Below are 24,701 nucleotides of genomic sequence, written 5' to 3'. Positions count from 1 at the left end.
AAACATTTGACATCCATCTCTCTTATGGATTTTTTAGTTTGATTTTCTTGTACTGAACCGTCGTCGTCAAGTTCTGTTAACTGAGCAGGACGGTTGTACTTGTCCGTGAATGTTTCATAATATTCTTCCGGTAACATGCAACACGTTGGATCTCGTTGGCAATTAGGATTATTGCACGAGGTTCGATATTCCATAAATAAGGTTTTCTTTCTAGGTTCGACGACCTGACTACCTTTTAATGGTTCGTCCTTTGTTACCTCCTCCTGCTTAGGTTGCTGTTCAGGCGGAGCCATGTACGTGTACGGAGGTTGTGGACGTTGTTGGAGAATCTTTTGCATTTCGTCGTATGGAGATTTGAGCGCGTTTCTGCTTAAACGTACTCGTTTCCATTCTTCGAATAGTCTGTATATACCTGTACAAACCATGTCGTAAATCACACGGTACGTAGGTATAGCAGGGTAGTACTTGTTCCTATCCTTTTCGAATTTGAACTTTCGTTCACAAGGAATTACTCGTTGGTTTTTATCTGCCATGACGCCAATCGCTTCGACACCGGAGGCCGTTATCAATTTTTGCGTCTGCAAATAATACATGGGCGGTTCTTTCCAGAATATTACAATTTGGTCGTCCGCCGCGTTTTGAAATATTTTACGGTATTCGATGTATCGATCTAGTTTAACGCCAATGCTTTTGGGGTCACCTGGAATGCAGGGTTTTACTATTGGGAAGATTAATATAATCAATTCCGCCCCTTTATCTTTGACTAGTAGATCTAAGAGTTTGTTTAGACTTTTCTTTATTTTGTCATAAGGTTGAGGTGAGTGATTCAATTCGAATTGCAGAGCTGATAGAACGAATTTCTCTCCTTCGGGGAATTCCGTTTTCTCTATACGTCTGTATAATTCTTCAATTGGTAATTGATCACGTAAATATGGTGGCACCGCTACAGGTAATGGCGTGTCTCCTCTTTTTAGGAAATGCGCTATACCGTCGCCTACCCAAATGAATTCCGTAAAGATTGACTTCATGGGGACTTTGATGTTACTAGACCGTGCCCCTGTAGTGTCTAGTCCTTTTAGTTTTCCGAATTGTCATCGTTTCCTTGGTCTTGACTCTCGTTGGAATCTTGACTCAGGTCGATTTCTTCGATTTCTGCACAGAAATCGGCATTGTCCGGAGTACCTTCTCCTACCGTACCATCCTCGTGTATTACGAAGAAATGTACTGGTAAAGGTATCTGACTAGACACTTTCGGTTGGAAAGTCGAGGGTTTTCTGGCTTCATGCGGTTTTTCACCACGATTGTCGCTGTTCTGGGGTTTAGCATTATCATTACTGTTGTTATTACCACCAGAATTGTTCGAATTAGTATTAGTATTAGTGTTCTGTTTAACGCCATTACTATTACTAGTTTTGTTCGAGTTGGGATAGAAATTAATTTTCTGATTCCCTTTTAAATTGTTACCTAAAGCCTTTTGTAGCTTTTGGTATGCCATTTGTAGTTGTCCTTCGTTTACATTTTTGTTCGTAACAGCTAGATACGATTTCTTCGGAGGTTCCGGCGCATTATGCGGTGAATTCGTGATCATGGGTTGGTTCGTCCAGTTCCCTGTTGGAGTAGGACCTTGCGTAGAATTCCTATTCCTGTCAGAATTAGAATTCTTCGCATTCTTCTGAGAATTCCAACCCCCGTTAGGGTTGATATTCTGGAAGTTTTGGTTGTTACCCATATTCCAATTCGAGTTGGAGTTTTGATTCCAACTTATTTGCGGACCGAAATTCTGGTTTGAAGTCATCGGAGTCTGATTACCCCATTGATTCAAATTCCAGTTATTATTCGGGTTACCGGGAATCTGCGTCCACTGTCCATTCGCATTGAGTATCCAATACGTGGACTGTGGTAAACCGTTTCCGTTATTCCAATTGTTGTTAGGCATTCTATTCCATTCGAATGATGGAGTTTGTTGCCATTGAACGGGCGTCATCGCGCTGTTGCGAACTGCAATGCGTACATTATTCTTCGGGTCAGAGTCATAGTTAGCGAATTCGTCAAGTTTTCTTATGAAACCTTCCACTGTTGTTTGTTTCGCTAATTTCTTATCGTATGGGTAAGGCACTTTTTCAGCTGCCACTTCCAGTACTTTGGAAATATTTGGATGTTTGCGTTTGATTAGAGATAGGACCCATCTCTTTATCTCCAAGAACAGACGTTTCTCCGTTTTGGTTTCGCAAAAATATTTCTGGAAATATTCCCATGCATCGTTTTGACATTGACTGTTCCAATAATGTTGAAGGAATCTCTGTTTTAGGTCTTCGTAGTCCGTTATTCCCACCATGTCGCCTTTCCACTCTGTCGCATCTTGAGTCTCAATTACTCCTTGGAATGCGTGAATTTTCTGAGTTTCGGCGGCATTGCTTTTGTTTACGTAGTCTTCAAACTGACGTACAAATTCATGAGGGAAGTAACGTTTCGATTCGTCATAATAAATGCCAGCACTTCTGACTAAGTTGGCATTTATTTTCAAGGTTGGGTTGGAATTAAGACCACTGTTGGGTCTACATCCACCTTCCTTTCTCATATCCGCAACTGCATGAGCTAACTGGCTGCATTCTGCCTTATGTTTTGTCATTTCATTTTTGAATAGGTTGGTCGCTTGGTCAAATTTGGTTTCACATTGCGTTGCCTTTTGCATCGCGCTGTCAGCTTTTTGTAAAGCTGCACCGGTAGTTTGACCTACATATTCTTTCATGCCAGCGGCCCATTGGGTACAGTGTTCACGAACGTCTTTTACGTCGTTTCTGTATCCGTCAATGTTGCGGTTCGTACTACCTGCATGGTCCACAAGATTAATTAGACAGTCTTCTATTCGGATAAGGCTGTGTTCTTGAACTGCTTGACCAATCTGTAGGTTCTCTATGGCACCTTCAGTGAAATCCCATGTTTGCTGAAACAACGATCTCAACGGATCATTTATTTCAGCATCGGTGGCGATTTCAGGTCGTTTCGGTTCAGTTTTGGATCTGCATTCTTCCCTTTTTGAGTCCCTGTAATTTTGCAGGTGACGTGTCCTCGCTGGGGGCGGGTCAGGGAGATCTGATCCATGTACCATGTTATTTTCTTCGGTAGGTACGTAATCTTCGTCATCCTCATCATCATCCTCGTCATATTCTTCGTCAGAATTGTTTGATGGCGGATGACTGCTGAACAATGATTCCACAAGGTTCTGCGGACTCGATTGTTGTTCAGGTTGTTCTACGTTTAAATCCTGCGTAGGTGGATTTTTTCGATTTTTCCGTTTGGATTTGTTATCCAAATTTTTCAACGTAACGCACGATTCTTCGTGCGTTTCACCAATACATAAGCAATGTACTTGGTGTTGCGTCAGGGCTACCGCTTTACTTCGGGTGCCTGCAGCTGGTCCAGTAAATGCCATTTCGTTCGAATTCAACTACAGCTGGGGTAATATTACGACGAATATTTTCCCTTTTTTGTGTGAAATTTCTATTAAATTTCGAACACAAATTCACGTGCAATGCTGGTTTTAATTCGCGAGTTGGTTCTGGTACACAAAAATATTTTATCACGTAAATTGCGCTTCACTAGCACTGAGCTATGCAGTCGGTTGACTCAAGTCGCTAGATTACTACGGCGAGTAATCCGGACAAGATAAAAAGCGCTGAGTCAAGACGAACTGTTTCACACGTGCTCGAAACGTGTTTCTTAGCGGGATTCGAGTGCAAAGTCACTTCAGAGGTGACTCGGACAAGATAAAGAGCACTAGATCTCAGCTAAAAAATTAGCTTCGAATGAATCGCGAACACGAACACGAATTGCTGGAGAAAAAATTCAGGTGCCAAAATACCACCTTGGGTATTTCTGAAAAAATACAAGGACACTGAATTATCATTCAGCTTTGAGTGCTGGTTTAAAAAATACGCGAAAAATACATGCGTTGCGTTTGCTTTGATTGAAAAGCCACTCGCGAAATGTACTGTAATATTTTACGATATTACTTACCAATACTGCTGCAAAATATAGCTTCGAACAGAAGTTCTACTGCTGCTGATCGCGTAGTTGAAAAACAAACGCGGAGAAATTATGCAAATAAATTGCTTAGTATCAAAATTCACTTTAAAAAATAAAACGTGAAAAGATACCGGACAAGACACACACGGAGGACGCAAAAAATGCGCGCGAAGAAATAACACAATGACAGTTAAGCTGCTTCTCTAGAGGAGCGTTGCTAGAACCGTCGTCGCACTTGAAAAGAAAAATATATAATGCGAGCCGCGGTAGCTATCAACTCGTCGGTTGGTGGCTACGCAGCTGCAGCAGCGACATCAAAAGATGGCGGCTAGTGCGACGTGTGTGTCTGTCCTTGGGTGGTGGTAGGGGTCACGCAACAATGCGGCGGACAAGCTGGAACTCGCTTTTCACGTTTCGACGAACGGATTGAGTTCTGAGAAATTCTCAACGGATTTTTTATCCATCGATGGATTTCATCATCTACCACCACACATACACATGTAAAAATAAACACGTTTTCGTCAAATTCTGGCAAATTTGACTAGGTGTGTGTGTGTATGAGTGAAAGCAACTTAATACTATCGTGATTATTTACTTTGAAATATTCACAAGTATTCTTTCCTTTCCTATTTTCGGACACGTTGGTCTGAGAATAGTCAAGAAGTGAATCGTAAGTACAATGAAATCATACTGCAAGTATTATTTTCCAAAGTTTGGTCGCGATCTAAACTTTGTACTCATAACGATTTACTTCCTCCAAGCTCAGATTACGACGAATCTGTGCTTTTTGGACACTCGGAAGGGCGCCAATGTAAGAGGGTAAATTGACTTAAAGCAATGATTGGTAATGTGACTTACGATTGTTGCTATTGTGTTGTTTCCAAGAAATATCCCTTAGAGTATTTCTACTAAATACTCACCGGAATACCTCACATGCTCGGCTAGGGCGTGAGTAGGAAATGGTTGCTTTTACACTCTTAACATATGATCATACACACCATAAATAATAACAAGTTATACACGAGAATAATATTTAATGTGTGCAATATTAACAACACGTTACATGAATAGCACATATGCAAATGTACTAGTTAACATGACACTTTCTTAAACTAAATATACACACGTTGGTGTTACACACTGTGGTGTAGGTTTGGATAAGTGATCTCCTCTGGCAAGGAGATCTAACTTATTCACACTGATATGTGCAAGTACTTACCCAGAGTGGCGACGAGTAGATCATCACTCCTTCTCGTCTATTCATTGGTTACACTAATAACTAACTAAAACTAAAGCACTAAATATAACACTTAACACTCGAGAGTAAAACTTATACTTAAATGACTGCATTAACCCATTAACCGTGAATAACATACCCGCGTGCACTCGGATACATTACTGGCGTTCTGTACTCTCGTCGCTTGGCTCGTATGGCTAGCTGACGAGAATACAACGCAGTGTTGCCTTAGTGCAACGCAGTGTTACCATGTGGGCGAGCCCTATACATACCACGTACGGCATAGTAGTATATCACAAATTTATATTTGAAACACACTAGCAAGTGCTCGATAATTTTTAATTTGAATTTTCCTGTAACTTTCAAAATTGAGCTATTTTGAGTCAATTTCTGAGATTTATACTTCATTGCAATCATGAAAACGTGATTTTAATGTCTTCTCGAAGAGTTAAATATCAGAATTTGACCCAAAAAAGCCCAATTTTGAAAGTTACAGGAAAAATCAAATGAAAAATTATCGAGCACTTGCTAGTGTGTTTCAAATGTAAATTCTTCAATTTTTTTCGAAAAAAGATGCATAAACGCTTTTATTAGGGGTGCCTAAAGTGGGGGCCTCTAAAAAAGGGGTTCAAAATTACGAATAGACAGGGAGCTTAATTTAACTTTTTCACCTAAATTATTGAATATATACCTCAAAACGTTACGTTTGGCGCAAATCGCAGGTTTCTAGTTTTCCATTTACAAATTCGAGTTTATGTTTTTTTACAAGTTAAAAATCTCAAAATTAAAAGAAATACTTTGAAACGTCTCCCCCCCGAACATCAACACCCTCCCCCCAAATCAATTTTCACAATTTTTGAGCTGTATCCTCCAGCAAAATTTGATTTTCCTCCAGAAATTCCAAATCACTCTAGAAGATGATTTCATTTGTGGCAGTGTTTCTCCAAATTGTGAAAATATTAAGGAAAATTTTTGTTGATAATAAAATTCAGTTGATATTAGATACATTTTTGTGTAGTGTGTAGTCATTTCCCCCTCCATTTAGTGCTAAAAAGAAATGAGAAATCAACCTACTGCCATTCTAAATAGAGGGTAAGTAGGCGTCTTCATCACCTCAATGCACAAATTTTGAATGACACAATTTTCCAATAAGTATAAAAAATGCATTTTTTGTAAGGTTCCAGTTCCAACAAAAACTTGTTCAAATTGATCTTTCTAATTCCACTTTACATCACTCTGCTGAAGCCAAACTTTCTCTTTTTTTTTACCGAAGTCTGGGCACCTTTAGGGTAGTTAGATATCAAAAAAAAATGTCAACTGCCCAAATGTAAAACTAGTAATCGTGTGGGGGTTTGAAAACTTAATCCCCAACAAATGAAATATTGCATGATCAGAAACTCATCTTCACAAACCGAGATAGTTCTCAATCAGGCCAAAATCAACTACTCGAACGAAACTCGAAGCATCACCTGTAGGCTGTAATATTATTGGTATTGTTATTGCTTCAGAGAATATATAAAAATTTCTTGCTTCGAACATCACATACCTACTCCATGGTGTTTACACAGGCGATACCGCAAAATATGTCCATCGCAGATAACAAACATATGAAAAGAAATATAAATGACATGCGATCGAGAAGAAGGAAAAAAAGGTCGAAAAAAGGAGTGTCCTTGTTTACAATATATTCGAGGAGGATTTACGCGAAGACGTTTTAATAGATTACGATGAAAAAAAAGGGCGACTGCGACGACTGTCTATGGTAGTGTCTACTATACTTACGACGACGACGGTGGTGAAATTATTATGGAATTCTCTCTATTTACCCAGAGATGTTTTACTATTGGAAATCTTATCGCAATGATATAAAAATATGACGTTAAATATTGACAATTACGGAAGCGTGAACGATTTATCGAATATCGATTGGTCTTTCGTTTCGATAATGTCGGAATTAAGAAACTCCCGAGTTGATATATTAATCTTTCCCTATAGGTACATTGTCGTATGTTGTAAATTCGATTAAAATGACAGGTTTCTTGTGAAGGATCATCGTACATATTTGAAAAAAGTCAATAATATCAGAATCGAATACCTACCTAATCGGATATTAAAAGTAGTTCGATTAGGTGTTGTAAAAAAAGAAACCATTTTGAATTTTTCATATGCTCATCACCTGAAAGAAAAAAAAATGCTCATAAAAACCGAAACCGTTAAAACAAACAAAGCTTTGAAATTGAAAAAAAAAACAGTAAGGCATTATTCTAGATCATACCCCTTTGTATGTATGTGATGAAGCTGCGTTAAAGGCATCATTTAACCCTTGTGGGCAACGAATCGCAATCAACATTTCAAGTCCATATGTTTCGAATCAAACGACCATTAAAGATTCATAGTAGGAAGCTTCGTTTAATACACAGAAAGAGAGATCATCACAGTTTTTAAACCCAGCTACCCTCATACTTCAGCCATTATTTTTAATACGTCGAGATATCTCCCCCTTATTTAGATTCGTTTAAACGTACTTAATACATTCGATGATGCGGTACCCCAGTGATCATTTAAACAGCCTATTACAACTGTTGACGTCATAAATGTTCTCTTTTATGATTTCCTTCTCTCTCGTTTTTTTTTTACTGTAACGAAATATAGGCAATTTTGATGAAATTTTTTCGGTGTTGCGGGTTTATTTATCTTGGCCAAAGCTTCATAAATTAACTAAGCACCTAACCTATAAAGATTCGAATAGTATCTATTTTTAAATCATCATTAACAAGGTGAAAAATAATCTCGAAGGTGGTAGGCTATAGATGTGCACATTTTTAAACGATGAATCGCACGTACACGTGTTTGCCAGGGAGATTTTCTATATCCAGATCCAGAAGCTCGAGTCGAGATGTTAAAAGTAAAAAAGAAGCAGCAAATAGGCGGTAATCTGACCGGAGGCATTTTCTGAGAAATTACGAGGTGTTTTGACGTGGTTCTCGATCTCAATAATTTAAAACGATTATCCATTCTAATTTAAGTATACTTACTTTCTTGTAATTTATACGACGGTTTGGATTAATTGGTTAAATTTATAATTAAATGGGTTGATTCGAAATCAATTCAAGTGTTTTAATTTTACAATGACTCGAAGTAGTTGGTACAATTTTTTCATTTAATTATTTTTTGACATCCGAGTCAAAGTCTTTTGAAAATTTTTTAAACAAATGACTCAATACTCGTACGAATTAAAAAACATTTTCGAAAAAAAAATCATCAATGAAATATAAACGACCATGAGTTATTTTATGCATCAACATCAACACCAACACCAATAAACTATAATGTACAATTAGAATTTATTCATAGCTGTGAGCAAAGCTAGCTTTTTAATGTGGTCAGAAGAGCATATATCCGAAGAAAATTACATACTTGAACGACAAATCGATTCAAAACGTTTCATAGTTGCAGTCTTGGCATTAATCATATAATTTTAAACAGGAAGGATGAGTAGATGTCGTAAACATCGTAAATACAGTCGATTTAAACCTGAAAATTCAAACGTACTCGTAGTATTATTAAAACTGAGAAAATGACATGTTTTCTCTTAAAGCTTGGCTTGTTATTCGAAATTAATCCTGAATTGTGAAATAAAACTTGAAACAGTGGTGGATTGCAGTTTTCTATGCGTATAGAATTTTTGAAGTTGGTGAATCATTTAATTGAAGAGGATGTGAAAAGATTTTAAAATAAGGAGGAGGATCATGGGAAAAAAATGGTGGGAGATTTTGACCAAATTCAATGAAGACCTTCATTTTGAGTTGAAAGTCACTCTGAAAGAAATCCAATTGCGGAGATGCCCTCGGAGGGGAGATATGTGTCCTCATGGAGAAGAAGCATTTTCGAAAAATCGTGGTTTTTTTCGCTCTTGCTCTCGCTCAACCTGTTTCGGGGAAAATGGTCTAATTTCAAAGATGGTAGCTATTTGAGATTCTATGTTGACCTAGGTCATTGACATCCAAATCCAAGACCACTTAAGGGGCTCAAATGAGCAGTTGAAAGTTTTCAAATCGCTTATTTTCGGTTAAATTCATATTTTGAAAATTTTTTATTCTGAAATATTTCACATTATTTGAGCCAAAACATGAAAAGATATAATTTCTAAAACTGGGAAAATATTTTGGAATGCTGTGATGCCAATTTTATGGCCATATCTGATCGCTGATCGGTTCGATTAAAACGCTGCCCACTGATTGGCTCCTCCACCAAAAAAAAAAAAAAAAATGAAAATCAGAAAGTGATTACAAGAGTTTTTTTTTTCATTCTTCGTGCAATTCAAAAATTCTCAAAATGATCGAGAAAGTGGAAAGTGCTTCTGAAAGTGAAGAAATTTCAAATTCAAAAAATCATCACTACTCAAATTTGAAAACAAAAATTGAAAGATGGTTCCTAAATTAACCAAGTTTGAAATTTTGGGCCTACCTACATAAAAAGTTTCTTCCGTGTCCAGTCCTTGGAAAATCAAGAAAAATAGAGTGGAGGGACGTATTTGGAAAATTTTGTAATCTTTACTCCAAAATCGATCAAAGAACTTTCTCAATAAAATGAACTATATACTTATGGTAATAAATTGATAATTCAAACAAATACATTAGGTCTACCTAGGTACCTTCTGAAGTAGATAGTACATTGTTTTTTTCTGTAAGCCGTTTAACGATATCTTGATAGCTCGACTCCATTGTTTTTCCTATTTATTACGCATTAAGTAATTGAAAAATACATCTGTTGCGTATACATATAATCCATAAGGAAAACTACAGAGGCTAATTTTACATGTTCTGCAGATTTGATGGGCCTGGGCAAGGTCGTTCAACTAAATTTATAATTTTGACGTATATTTTTCATTCCTCTAAACAGTTCAGCACTGATTTGGAGTAAATCCAATGTCATCTAATACATCATAGGGTTTCGTGCGATAAAGACACAATAAATTAGATCAAGGTGGCGTGTTAGTGTTTGAACATTAAAAGTTTATAGATAACTATGGAAATTAATAAAATTTAACGAACTATTCGTATTAATTAACTCGGAATTATTTTATGGGTAATTTAGATTACGTCTCAAAGTAGAAGTCTAATTCTGAATACCTACCTATATTTATGTAGAATGCAGTAGGTACACGATAACATTTCTTAATTTGATACAATTAGGTACTTTACATTTTCGATTTTTTCACCCTGATCAGTCTGTCCCCGTAAATATGGTTGAATGAAGAAGAGAATTGCGAAGAAATTAAATTAGACAAGTCCTTCCTATGAAAGCTAATCGGTAATTTTTCTCATTCAAAAATAAGCATAATATGAATTGAAATAAAATTATTTATTCAGGTAGGTATAAATCAAAAATCAATGTTCATTAATTCAAGAATGGCTAAAAAAAAAACACACAGGGTCAATTTTTTGTTGATACCTACTCCTATTTGGCTGATTGATGATTAAAATATCTGAAGTGAAAAATGTACCGAATCCATCTAAGGAACTTCATCTGACTTGTTGATAATGATTTTTAGATGTTCATCCGATCGTCCTAGAACTTTAGGTATCCCTTTTGGCTCAATGTCCGAACGATAAAGATACCAAATCCATCGTAAAACGGAGTATCACAATGGATATGGTATCCTAATTCTTTATTCTTACTTGTTTCCTTATTGCTTTATACTTTGATATTACTTTGCGCATCCTAATTGTAAGGCACAAGTACCATAATTGATTTGCTCTACAAAACCATATCTATAGTTTTGTAAAATAAGTATCACTCTCACTTCGCTCGTTCTTGATTGTGGAACTCATACTTTTGTTTTATTCAAATGTTGTTTCATATGAGCATTTTCTTCTTTGGTTACGATCCTTATTGATGATTTCTTTTTGGGCATTTGTAACTGTAATTTGTTCTTCGAAATAGGGGATTCCTCCTTATAAATGGTAGATATACCTACGTTGTTATTTCAACCAAATGTAGAATACAGTAGTAGAAAACATTGAAATTATGCACTTGAAAATTAATTTGACTTTAGGTGAAAAACGTATGTATGTAGTTGGACACACGACTGCAACTTGAAACTGCGATAGGGAAATTGAGTAGGTACAAGGTATCAACGAGGAGATCGTAGAGCTTTCTTTATCGATTAATTATAAATATTTGTAGTATCTAAGTGTCTTAATTTTTTGATGATCATCATCATCTAAGTAGGTAGGCCTACATACATTTTTCAAGATAACAACATTTAATGATAATATATCTACTTAACTTGATTAAAAGCAAACTGTATCTACTTCTGGTAATTTTTATACAGCAAAGAACAAAATTTTATCATGGCATTAGGTATGTACCTATGTATGAGAAATTCAAACACGACTGATTTTGCAACTGACTGTTTTACAAATACATATTAACCTATCTACATAAATTTTAAGAAGCAAACATGAGAATCGTCCATCGTTTTGTTTCAAAAATAAAAAAAGAATTCCATTCTGCAATATTCGTTTTGGAGAAACACATTGTAATTATTGTTTGCCTCAAAAACTAAAGGAATATGAAATACCTACTATAGTCAATTTTTAAAAAATATTTCAGCCTTCTGTTAGGATAGTTTAAGATGAATTTTAGAGTCCATTGTCTCAATCCTACCTTACCCAATCCAAGAAGGTGAGCATGAATTTCAATGCGGAATTTTCAAACTTAGAACTCGATCTTGCGAGCATGGTTTTGTTCAACTGGCGCGAAATTTGTCATAGAAATAAAAGCTTTGAATGTTCCAATTTTTTAATTTTTTGTTTTTTTAGGGGTTTTTGACCTCCATAAACGATTTTGGAATTAAGAAAACGATTTCCTTTTCCCTCCAAACTGTATTGCTCGACTTGAGGATCTCGAGTTCATATTTAGAGATAATGATCCCTGGAATAATTATTAAATGTAGGTATGGGAATCAACTTTTTTTAAAATTTTATTTACAAAATGATTGAAAATTCATCTTGAAAAAAGTTGCAGATAATGTAAAAAACAAAGATGACTTTAAAAAATTCCAAAGAAAAAATATGTTCAAAAAATTGAGTTGTTGGAAGAAATTAGAAATGAGAATCGTTTTAAGTATATTATATTTATCTAAAAAAAATTGATTTCACTCGATTCAATTTTTTTCTGATTTTTTGAAAAAAAAACGTTGAAAATTGCCCCTTCCCTCTCCTCCAATAAATTGAAATTTAATCTAAAAGTTCTTAAAAATACAAACATCGAATTTAAGAATTTCTTTGAAAACTCTTTTTTTTCATGATTTTCTGAGGAAATTTCCCAAAATCGACTCTAACAAATAGTTGCAATTGCAAACGTATATTAATCATTTTGAAAACGCTGAATAAGTATAAAGTATTGAGAGATAAAATCATCCACTTTTGCTCGATATAGAAATTAATTTTATTTGCAGGAGTCCAGGAGAGATACGACAACCATCAGAAATGTTTTGGAACTAAAACATGAAGAATAAAAATTGCAAGGGCAATAAAAAAATCCACAGACACGCCAAATTTTAGTTAATGATGTTTATTTTCCGATTTTTGATGAATTTTTGAAAATCCAGATTTGGTCTATTTCGCATGAAAAAAGTCAAAATTTGATCAAATTGATGTAGAAAGCTGAAACTTGGTCTATATAGGTACCTTATTTTTTCACCTCCCAAATCGGTTATTGGTGGTTTTAGAAGATTTCGGAACCTTCGTATTGGATTTTTGAATTTTCCATTTTTGGAAAAAATGACATTCAGCATCTATGGCCACAATTTTTAAAAATTTGTTCCTAAGGGTTCAAAATTTATACTTGATTCATCACCCGAAAACCTATAGGTAGTCGTTTTTTGGGAGCTAAAAAATTTAAAAATCTGCTTGAGGTTCTTGAATAGCTCAAATGACACATCAGTTGATTTCTGACAAGGAAATTGTCTCAACTGGTGTCAAAATTTTTGAAACAGCGAAAGAGAAATTGAAAAAGACGCAAAAAACACTCCTATAGCAAAAGATATTTAGGTGCTGAAATTCATTTTTTAATTTTTGACAAATTTTTGAAAATTCAAAGGCCTATTTCTCAATGAAAATAGATCAAAATTTGATCGAATTCACATAAAATGGCTAAAATTTGATTTGTGTGCCATTTTCGAGCACTCGAATCGATTAATTATGGTTTTAGTATTAAACTGTTCAGAAGCATTCAGTACGGATTTTCGGATTACGATTTATAATACGTGTGACCCTTCGATCGATTTGAGCACGTATTCTTAAATTTTTTTATGCCGGTTCCAATCTTTGTAAAAAAATAAAAAATTCATCGCTAGAAAAAACGTAAACATAAAAGACTAAAATTTAGTTCGCGCACTATTTTTGACCTCCTGAGTCGATTGCTAATGGTTTCGAACAATTCTTAAGTCTCCAGCTCGTAAGTTTTCGAATTCCCCAATTTTTGAGAAAAAAACTCTATGGTGAAAATGAAATTCAGTACCTATATTATTAACTCGGATTTTCCTCTTTATGACTCTTTCGATCGATTCAAGCTCATTTTTAAAAATCTTTTGTATACCGGTTCTATTCCAAAATTAAATTCATATACGGTGCTGAATTTCATTTTACCCTCTATAGCAGTTTTTCCAGAACTAAAAAAATACAAATATTTGCTTAGAAACCACCACCAATCGATTCGGGAGATCAAAATTGAGAGTTGACCAAGTTCTACTTTTTTTTTCACCGTACCTACCTAATTTGATAAAAATTCAGACTTTTTCGTAACAAGTGAGAGAAATTTCAATTTTCGAAATTCACCAAAAATCGCAGGTTGAATTTAAGCTGCAATTTGACCTGGTAGGTAATGAATTTTTGGTTGCCCTTAAAATTTAATTTTCTTGGTTAAGAAATTGTTTTCCCATTTCAGGTCAATTTTTTATTTCTTGTGATTATTGGGTGAGATGGAAGGAGGGGGGGGGGTGGTTAAAAATTGATTATCCAAAAAAATGCATGTGGCTGGAGCCAGGTACGTTCTTTAAAAAAAAAAAAAATCAAAATTAGGAAAACCGTTTGAAAACAAATTGTTGACGAAAATGACAATTACCCAGTAGGTATTCGGTAACTATTACCTGTATCATTTGCATGACTTTTTTTTGGAAAAACTGCTCTTTTTCCACTCAACTTAAAATTAAAAAGTATAACTTCTGAACAAATTTTAATCCAAATTACCATTTTGAGCGATTTGATTAGATTGCTCATCCTTGCACAATTCTGCTGATAATTTTGTAAAACTACAAAGTATTTTTTCACATAGGTAAGTCAAAGATCAGACCAGAACTCTTGCATCGAACAAAAAAAGTAAGCAGATTGTACAATGAAATTGGTCGACTCGACTCGACAACAACGAACACATAGAGGTATATAATTACAAACAGAAAAATGGAAACAATTACGCTATAGGTGTTTACTACTCGTATTTTATTATTTACAAGCAGGCGCTATGTTCTCGTTGATTTTCATGAAATTACACGCTTTCGCCGCGCAGCAACGATGAACGGCGAGCATGGCTACATCTCGTCTTTGGCGTCGTCGTCGTCGGATCGAATTTCCGCATACATTTTCTTTCTTCCTTTCTTCTTTTTTTGCGCTGCTCAAACGCGAGAATTTCTTTTTGTTGGCAACTTTCTAACGAATTTACGCAGCCCTGCGACGCGACTCTGCGAGTAATCCATAGTGTTCCCCTGCGCTTGTCATCAACGCCACATCATCGACGACTTCTCGTTACCGCTTGATTGATAAATGTTTTTGTAGATGGTACACGGTCGTGGGTGTGGTGGTGAATAAAGTAAAAGGAAGCTACTAGTTGTGTTTGCTATGTAACTCGATACCAAAGATCCAACCCGCTTTTAGTGTTGCTACGCTCCCACAAAGCATCCGGCTCTTATTCGATCCCCGCACACGGCACTCCACCGGTGGCCGTCTTCGCGATCATTGTTTTAAGCTAAATGTACACATAAAGGTACCGCCAAACCGACCCCATCCTCTTATGGTTTTCCGTTCCGTTCGCTGTGCTGTATCTAACCAACAACGTTTTTAAAAACCACGAATATGGGTGGTTTTTCAAAATATTCTCGTCGTCCCTCACTATATACTATGGTTAGTGGTGCTGTTCTTTTCAGCGTGCAGTGTACGAGTATGTCTGTGTATAGACACATCCTCCTCCTTCTATGTACTACGAGATCAGAGCTTTTGTATTTTTATTATTATTTATTATTTTTCATAAACGAATACGTATTACCTACCAGCAGCATCGCGTTCTACAGTCGGTAGCCATTTCTATAGAATCGAGGTATTTATGGTACATTTTGTTTTGTTTGCATTACAGGACGCCTAGTGTCAGTCCGACCGGTGCTGAAGAAAATGAAAGCACCGAAAAAGGTGCTCTCGTCACGTCCAATTCGAATATAGACTCAAGTTCCTCAGAATCAATCGACGGTGTTGACGTACATCATAAGTTTCCTCAATCTAATCATACGATTATGCCACAAGTAAGTGTTGATACTCGTCTTATATACCTAAGTACCTATCTATATTGACGTATATTCAGATATTTATATTCGTACACATTTAGCCATAAGTATGCATACGTATAGGAGCAATTAACTTCCACATTCCGATCGACAGCAAATTTTTACCGTCATAAAAATATACAGATAGTTCTAATCAATTTAACAAATCGCGCCCGTTGTCCATACCTATCTAAAAATTTACGAAATAGGTACCATAAAACTCGACTAGGTAATACGGTGACAACCCTTCCCCCCTCTCGTCCATATACTATAACGTCGTATCTACGTAAAATCATAATTTGATTAACTATATCGATACGAAGCCAGTCAATCAAAGTCGTAAAAATTCACATTTACATATCCAACGTAGGATATGTAGGTACTCGTACCTGCATAATATAGATAGATGGGCAAGTGTGTATAAGGTACCCTGGTTTTAAAAAGTAGTTTTTACACTTTTTAAAAGATACGTAAGTACGTATACACAATTAGGTTACAATCATGGAAATAGATGTCGTATTATATAGCGATGATTATGCATATGGACCTACCTGGTCCCTAATTATTATTAATACTCATTAGGAGCTTTACCATCAGCACTTGATGCACCTCGACTATGGTCCACGAAATTCTTCGAATTCCACTATTTGAATAAAAATTGAGTAAGTAAGTATGGATATTCGAGCGTGTATATCGGTGTATGTAAAGTGATAGTTGATTTGGAGTCAAATGACATCGAGAGGGAGGGAGATAGATAAGGTGGAAAACGCCACTGTAACAGATCGTATAATTCTGCATGCAGTGAGCGTATCTATTTATTTACTGGTTTTATTATTTTTTTGTGGGTCGAAATTGTATGTATTTTTTTTGGCATGGTATTTGATGTAGAAGATGGCTCATCAGATTCAAGTTCATTTAGCTTCGTTATCATCACAAGGGAGTAGAAAATACAAAGCTGTTGTTAGATGGGTTAAGATTTATATGAAGTCAAATGTTATCTTCATTTTAAATTTGAATTACTTCAGAGTTTCCCCCTCACGTTCATACCCTTAAACGAGAAAGTACAATACTGTTTCAAGAAAATACTTTCAATTTTTCAATTCTACTAAGTTGCTGCACTAAATTTCAGAATATACGTAGGGTCACGGGTGGTTAGTTGTCAATAATTGTTAGTTGTCAAATTGCATTTTTAAAAGGATACATGAACGCTATCTCCACGAAACCTTCATAATAACTTCATGCTATACCTACTAATGTTCCAACATGCAAAATTGGCTACATAGCTTTTTATTTGGGGATACAGTTTTGAAAAAAGTGATTTTACAGGTGCGAAGTTACACATGTTAAATTGGAACTTTTCGTTTTTAAACATCAAAAATATGTCAAAAGTAAATAAATTATACATCAATTTAAAGGAAATTTTATCACGGATTCAGTAATCACATGTTCAATTACAAAAAATTTTGAAATGAATAAAATTTGTTGGTACAAAGATGAAAAACGAGAAGTTGTTAGTTGTCAAAAAAGGGAATATTGTTAGTTGTCAATGAGATAGTTTACCAAAATATGCATCAAAGTGGGAAATTTTTTTTTGAAAATTATCTATTGCATTATTGAATCATTTTTTTTCTGCCTTTCATTCTATAAAACGAATAAAAAGTTGCATTGATCGATTTACCTACACAAAAAAAAATTCAAAGAATGACCAGTCAATTTTTAAGTCGTTTATGGATATTTTTTCAAGTTTTTGGGTTTATCTAAAAGTGTAGTCCTTCTCACGTGTTATCTTTTTGAAAATTTTCGAAAATTGAATTGGAAGTTTTTTTTAAATCAATAGTGAATGCGTGTTTGACAACTTACAACAGGGGTGGTTGTTAGTTGTCACAAAAAAGTATCTCACTAAATCCACCATTAACTATTCATCACATGAACCAAAATTCAATTTTAAAAAAAGAAAACATGCGCAAAGAATCAAGCTTTCAAATGAGCCCAAAACCGCAAAAAAATATTCATAAATGGCTTCAGAAACTTCAAAAAACTTTTTTTTTTGACAACTAACCACCCGTGACCCTACCTATTGGTAGGCAAGTAGGTACATACTTACTTGCTTACTCTACAAGTATATAGGGTCGATTTGAAAAAAAAGAGAATTTCAAAGTATTTTGATTAAATTTAGCAGGGACCTTCATGTATTAAATTTAAAGTCACTTGACGAAAATTTCAGCTCAGGAGATGCATTTGGGAAAAAAATATGAGTACGTAAGGAGGCGACATCTTCTCAAAAAATAGTGTTTTTTTCGCTCTTGCCCCAACTCAACCTGTTTTGGAAAAAACTACCCTATTTCCAAAAATAGTTTTTGAGATTTTGTGTCGACATGGGCCATTCCCATTAAGATCCAAGACCTGCAAATTTATCCTACAGGGTGGTTGAAAATTTGCAAATCGCTTATTTTTGGGTAAATTCGTGTTTTGAAAATTTTTTCTTGTACAAAATATTTCGCATCAATTATGCCAAAACATCGAATGATATCATTTTTGAAACTGGAAAAATATTTTGAAGCACAGTGGTGCCAATTTTTACTCATTATTGGCAATTTCAAATAATCGAGAAAAATACGTACCTAGGTGAAAACAAATTCTTTTTTTTTGGAAAAAACGCGATTTGAAATCAGCGTTGGAAAAATTTCTGCTGTCAAATTTATTTTTAGATTTTTGGCGAAATTTTGAAAATTCAAACTTTGATTTTTTTTAGAAAAAACAGAAATTATAATTTGTAGTTACAACTAAAAATCGAGTTCTAGCATAGGTACCTACTTACGAGTCTCATTCTCATTTTCTGATGATTTTCAGGCGGACACCTCAAATTTGTCTTTCTAACCAGCATGAATCTTGAAATGTTACGACAGGTTCTCTCGTTATATGTAGTTTCAAGTGCTAAATTGCATTTTTTTGATTAGGCCAAAAATGTTAAAAAGCAAAAATTTAACCAAATTGGTCTTACAGTAAGAAACTGAAATTTGTTTTTTTTTATCTCATTTCTGGCCTCTTTCTTGTTGATTGGAAATAGTTTAAAACGCTTTTGAGTAGATCTGTAGCCTCCAGCGAATTTTTGAAAAAATAAATTTTCATAGAATACAGTTTTGAATTGAGAGAAAATTTTTTGGAAGAACGGCGTGTAATTGGAATCAGCAATTAAGTACTACATACGTTCTAAAGTTGATTTAGACCGTCTTTTTATGGCACTTTTTAAGAATCTGGGATTTCCAAACTCGAGCTGGGGGCTTCAGAATGACTTGAAATTATCTCCAATCGACTCAGCATGTTGGAATTTGAGTACGATGAAATTTTTAGCTTCTCAAATTTACTAGGTGAATTTTTGGGGTAATTTCAACTTTCAAAAATCTGCTAGAAGCTTCAAAAAAACTGCTCACAACGGTTCAAAACAATTTCCAATCGATTTTGGCGGTCAATTTCGTAAAATTTTAATTTTTTCACATTTTTATTCAAATTTTATTCTTTAAAAATTTATCAAAAATTGAAAAATACATTAAAGCCCTTGATATTTTAGCTGGAAATCTATTTTTTATGCTGTTTTAATTCAGCTTTGTCAGGGTTGAAAAATGTTCTGTCAGTTTGTATTTTTTAAATAATGTACAATGTACATATTACTTTACCTAGGGACATTGAATGATCAATGATCATACAGTTTTCAATTTTTTGAATTTTAACTATTTTTCAAGTCATGGGAGGGGTGGTTTGAGGGGTGGAGGGTAAGAAGAGTTGATCAAAAGATAAGGTGATATTCAAACTAAGCACCTTCGAGTTTTTATCAATCAGTATCTCACTTTATTTTTGAGTTATTTCTTTGTTTTTTTTTTTTATCTTCACCCTAATTGGTTACTAATAACCCTTTTGCCCGAGACTTGGGAAGTAGGTATATCAATCAATCAATCAATCAATATTTATTAAAAACGATATTTCAAATTACAGAATACAAAATACATATCCCCCCCAATGCGCCATTTTTTGCATCAGCAACAGAGAATTCCAAACATACAAAATGCACCACCAGATCACATTTCAAGTGCTGAATTTCATTTCTTGATTTTTGTAAACTTTTTAAAAACTCAAAAATGTCTATTTTCAAAAATTAAAATTTTATCAAATCGAAATAAAAAGGTAATATTTTTGTTTATACCCTATTTTTGACTTTCGTAATCGATTTTTAGTGGTTTTGATGTACTCTGGCGCCTTCAACAGATTTTTCGATCTTCCAGTTTTGAAAAAATTACCATAAAATCGTCAAAATGAAATTCAACTTTGATAATTTCGAATTTAATACCTGCAATCTTTGTGATCATTTCGATCAATTTAAGGACAAATTTTTGAAATCCATGTCTGGAAGTTCAAAATCGAAATTCTAAAATTGAGAAAAAAATAAAATTTGGGATTTTTTACGAAAACATCTACCTGCAATCTACATAATGAGCTGAAGTTTAGTTAACACATCTTATTTTTGACCTTCAAAATTGATTAATGGTCTTTGTGCATAAACGATCAAAAAGGTCACAGGGGGGTAAATCCGAGTTCATGGAGGCCGAATTTAATTTTGGCCTTTTTATGGCATTTATATACCCAAAAACTAGAAAATTTAAGTATGCTTGAGGCTCCAGGATGACTCAAAACCGCCATGAACCGATTCGTAGTTTAAAAATCAGGGATAAATAAATTTTTGGTCTTCTACCTCAATTTCACTACCATTATTTTTTATTTTTTCATCGTAAGTATAAATAGACCAAATTTTAATATTTTTTAAATCAAAAAATGAAACTCGGCCTGCTGGTGTACCTATAATGTATTTTTTGAACGCTTTGGATTATTTTTTTATGCTGTTCAAACATGTTTTTGTTGGATGAAATGCTTCTATTTGTAGAAATATGCCATAAATTGGAACGGAGGTTTCATTAGGTACTTGCTTGATGCTTCTCTAGATTCATTCCAAGCTTAACAAATCCTGAAAATTATGAGTATATAAATGAGTTGAAAAAAAAACAGTTCCTCAAGAAATTGTGAATTTGTAAAAATTATGAGCTGTCTCTTCTCCAATCCCTTGATGAGTTAGAATAGAAATTGTGTTGGTTGAAGAAAATTAAGCATAATCTGAAAATTAAAATTTTACTTTTGTATCGAGTTGATTAATTGATTTCATGGATGGATGGATAGGCGATATTTTTGGGGCATGTGAACGTACTAAACAAGGAGGGAGGGCTATTCGTACTATACATTTTTTCATGTAGTAGTTTGAGTGATGGAGGGGGGAAGGAGGGTCATTCGCAGAGTTGTTGAATACGTAAATCAGCCTTTTCTTATTCGCTCTCTTCTTCAACTTCAACCCTAAAATTTTGTGCTGTAGGAAATTTTAAAATTATTGATTTTATCTGGGTAAAATCCTACTTTTCATGATGAAAAATGGGCCTAGAATATTTTCAATCTTCGCTGGCGAAATTTTGTCCAGGCACCAAAGGGGTTAATAGACTGGCTGAATTCCTTTTATCGCTTCAAAAAAAAATATATCTGCTCATCTTATCTACTTCCTCGAAATCATTCTCTTCACACTTGACCGTATTGGTGAGCACCTCGAGGCTCAATTCTCTCGACAAATTGACGACACAACACGACAAAAGTGTCCTTATAACGACCTCGTATCTCTCACCCAGACCACCCTGCTCGTTTCGCTAACAAATTCTTCATATTTACGCGAATACGTCGTCGTTGGATTGGGAGTTGGGACAGGGCGAGATGAGATGTGAGATGGGAAGGACGTAGAAAAACTGGATTAAAATCTACACATGCACATAAATAAATACTCACTCGGGTATACTATAATTCGTGCCTCTATGTGTAGTACATACGTATACTCGTACATACAAAAATATATGTAGTACTATCAAACCTCCTACAAGGTACTGGCAGCCATCGCGACATCTCGCCTCTAAAAACGATGGGCAATGCCGCAAATAAAAAAATCTCTGTTTGCGTTTCGCGACCATAGATTATAGTATGTTTTGGGCTCCGGCGGCGGCTGCGGGCAACCCACTAAAATTTAATCGATCGACCTATCGGTAATCCTACGCTCGTTAAAATACACATCGTCGTCATCATCGTCGATCTTAATGATAAATTTTTTCCTAATTTTTCAGGAACAGTTGATGCATCACGAATTATACGGCAGTGGATGCATAAACGACATAAAACCAGATGTGAATAGTATAAACGTCAGTTCGAATGTGATCGCATCTCATACCGCGTCACCTTATCATCATCATCACCGACCGTCGCATTTTTCATTTCCTACGATGCCCGAGTACCATCAACAGACCGCCGATACCAGCGCGCTTTTACACGATTATCATTCTTTATGACAATGGGCTTCTGGCTATGGTTATAGCCAGTAAGTATAATTTAGCGACTGGACGCCCGCGAACTATTCTATATGCATCGCGTATATAGGTATACTTTGAGCTTGAAAGTTACAACAATCACCTTATAACTATACACTATAATAATATGAAAATATTGCAACGATGACCGTGGCTACTTTTCATTTTTTTAAAATGTGGATAGGCCTACATGAGGTACCTATCTAATCGTTTGTTATAATACGTTTTAATTTTACCTATTACATCTTTACGGATACCTAATTAACTCAAAGTTTTGTCGCATTTATACAATTTTGTATACCTATACTTAGCGTTTTCAATTTTCAAATAGGTAGCTTAGAAAATACAAGTAAAAACAAAAACCACTTCGTCGGCGTCATTCGTTTGTCTGTGATTATACCTATATACTTATTATGATACTTAAATCGTGTGTTTTAATTTAAATTTATGATTATGAAAAAGAGTAAAAAAAAAAAAAAGGTAAAACGTACATAGTTTTTATTCACTCTCAAAGATGTTTTCTTATATTATACCTATTCGTAGATATTTACTATACCATAACATTGTTTTTTTTTTCTTTTTATACCTTTACGAAAAAAATTTTTGTTTCTTTTCAAACAAGCATTAGTCTTTATAAAACGGCCAAAGATATACAAATTTATTGTTGTATTATATGAAATAAAATTTTTCGAAAAATTATTTTCCAATTTTTTGTACAGAAACTGTAGTTTTTAGCCTGAATACTGAAAAGCTGCTAATTCATATCAACGTTCGTGCATTAAAATAAAACTGTGGGTATGTGGTGGTTGAATTTGAACTGCTCCAAACGAAATTTGAACACGTTCTAAAATCCCCTTGGAGTCTTGGTGAATTTTTGAAAAGTTGAAAAATTCAAAAAAGTTGTTTTAAAGGCACCTTTTAAATTTTTTCATGGAATATAAATTTTTCTAACCTTTAATTCAGCTTTTAGACATAAAAACTATTAGTTTTGGCCCATTCTGGAGTCCCCAGCGATTTTTCAATTTTCTCCAGGAACTTCAAATCGCTCTGAAAAAGTCACAAATGAACTTGAGCTCCAATAACTTTGGTCAGGGCTTATGGGGCACCCTCTCAACTGTTTTAGATGGTTGTAACGAAATTCCAGACAGTTCGAGTTTGGAAGTAAATTTTTGACCAGTTTGTTATAAATTCCAGAAAAAGTGAAAAAATCAGATTTTTGAAGAAGGTAAGTACCTACTTAGGTACATATACGACCAGTTTTTTTGGAAAAATATCTTCTGGTGTGTCTAATACTGTCTATACTATCACCCAAATCGAGAACAATACCCTAAAAAATATTCAAAAAAATATCTGTTTAAATGACACACATTTTAAAAAGCATTAAAATTATTTAATTCTATGAAAAAAGGATGAAATGTCTTCAAAATTCACAGAAAAAAATGCACATAACGTTGCTACAATGTGTTAAAGTAGCATAAAAATAATTTTCAAAAAACCATAAAAAATTACCAGTCATTATAGTGACATTTCAGATATTTTTTTTTTTTTACAAAATTTAGCTAAAATTGCAGAGGTAAAAGTTCATTTAATACATGTTGAAATAACATAATAGTACATAGGTAATTTCAAACCCAATAAGAATCACAAAAACCAGGTAAAGAAATTTTAGCAAAATTTGGAATTGCACAAAACATTAAAGTGACAACAGAAACTTAAAAACAGAGAAATTTGAATAAAATCATTAAAAGTTATCAAAAACTCATGAAATTTGGACGTTAACAAATTCTGCTTAAATTTCATTAATTACTTATTAGCTAATTTCAATGATTTTTGGTGCTTTTTTACGTGTTTTTATGTCATTTTAATGCAATTCTTGTCAAATTTGACTGCATTACAATATTCATCACTCAGTTTTTTGATATTTTTTTAATGCTGTTTTTTTTATGTCATCTTAAATATGTTTTCAAAGATGCTTCGCTCATGAAAATTCTGCTAAATTTTGTTGGCATTTTATCATAAGTTTTTAGTAATTTTGAGCGATTTTGATGCTTTTTAATGTCGTTAATTTGTACCTAACAATTTTTACTGAATTTCATCAAATTTTGTGAAAATGTCATCGGTTTTTATTCATTTTTCATGATTTTAAACCTTATCAAGTATTTTTATGTTATTTAACATTTAATGACGTTTTATCCAATTTTGGCTGGATTTTTTCAAATTAATGACATTTTCGGGTTTTTGCTTTAATTATGTTTCATACAACTTTTGCCAAATTTTGTCAAATATTACCTATTTAAAATATCAGTTATTGGTCATTTTTGATATAGCTTTTAAAAATTCTTAGGATGTCATTTTCAACACGTTTCAACAATGTTCTATTCGATTTTTACTAAATTTCGCT

The 24,701-nt window shown here is 34.3% G+C and overlaps 1 protein-coding gene across 1 annotated transcript in view; it reads left to right on the top strand.

Annotated features, from left to right (window-relative positions):
• The window catches only part of LOC135846711 (homeobox protein six1-like), a 65,351-nt gene extending 42,354 nt beyond the window's left edge, over positions 1 to 22,997 (top strand). The window contains exons 3-4 of the mRNA XM_065365953.1: positions 15,677 to 15,839; positions 22,061 to 22,997. Of these exons, the coding sequence (XP_065222025.1) occupies positions 15,677 to 15,839; positions 22,061 to 22,282 (385 nt within the window). The 3' untranslated portion in view covers positions 22,283 to 22,997. The remainder of the gene's footprint in view (positions 1 to 15,676; positions 15,840 to 22,060) is intronic.
• The last annotated feature ends 1,704 nt before the right edge of the window (positions 22,998 to 24,701 follow it).

This window comes from Planococcus citri, chromosome 5 (genome assembly GCF_950023065.1).
Source record: "Planococcus citri chromosome 5, ihPlaCitr1.1, whole genome shotgun sequence".
NCBI lineage: Eukaryota > Metazoa > Arthropoda > Insecta > Hemiptera > Pseudococcidae > Planococcus > Planococcus citri.
Note: the sequence above shows the minus strand (reverse complement) of the source record. Positions and strands in the feature narration are given on the sequence as shown.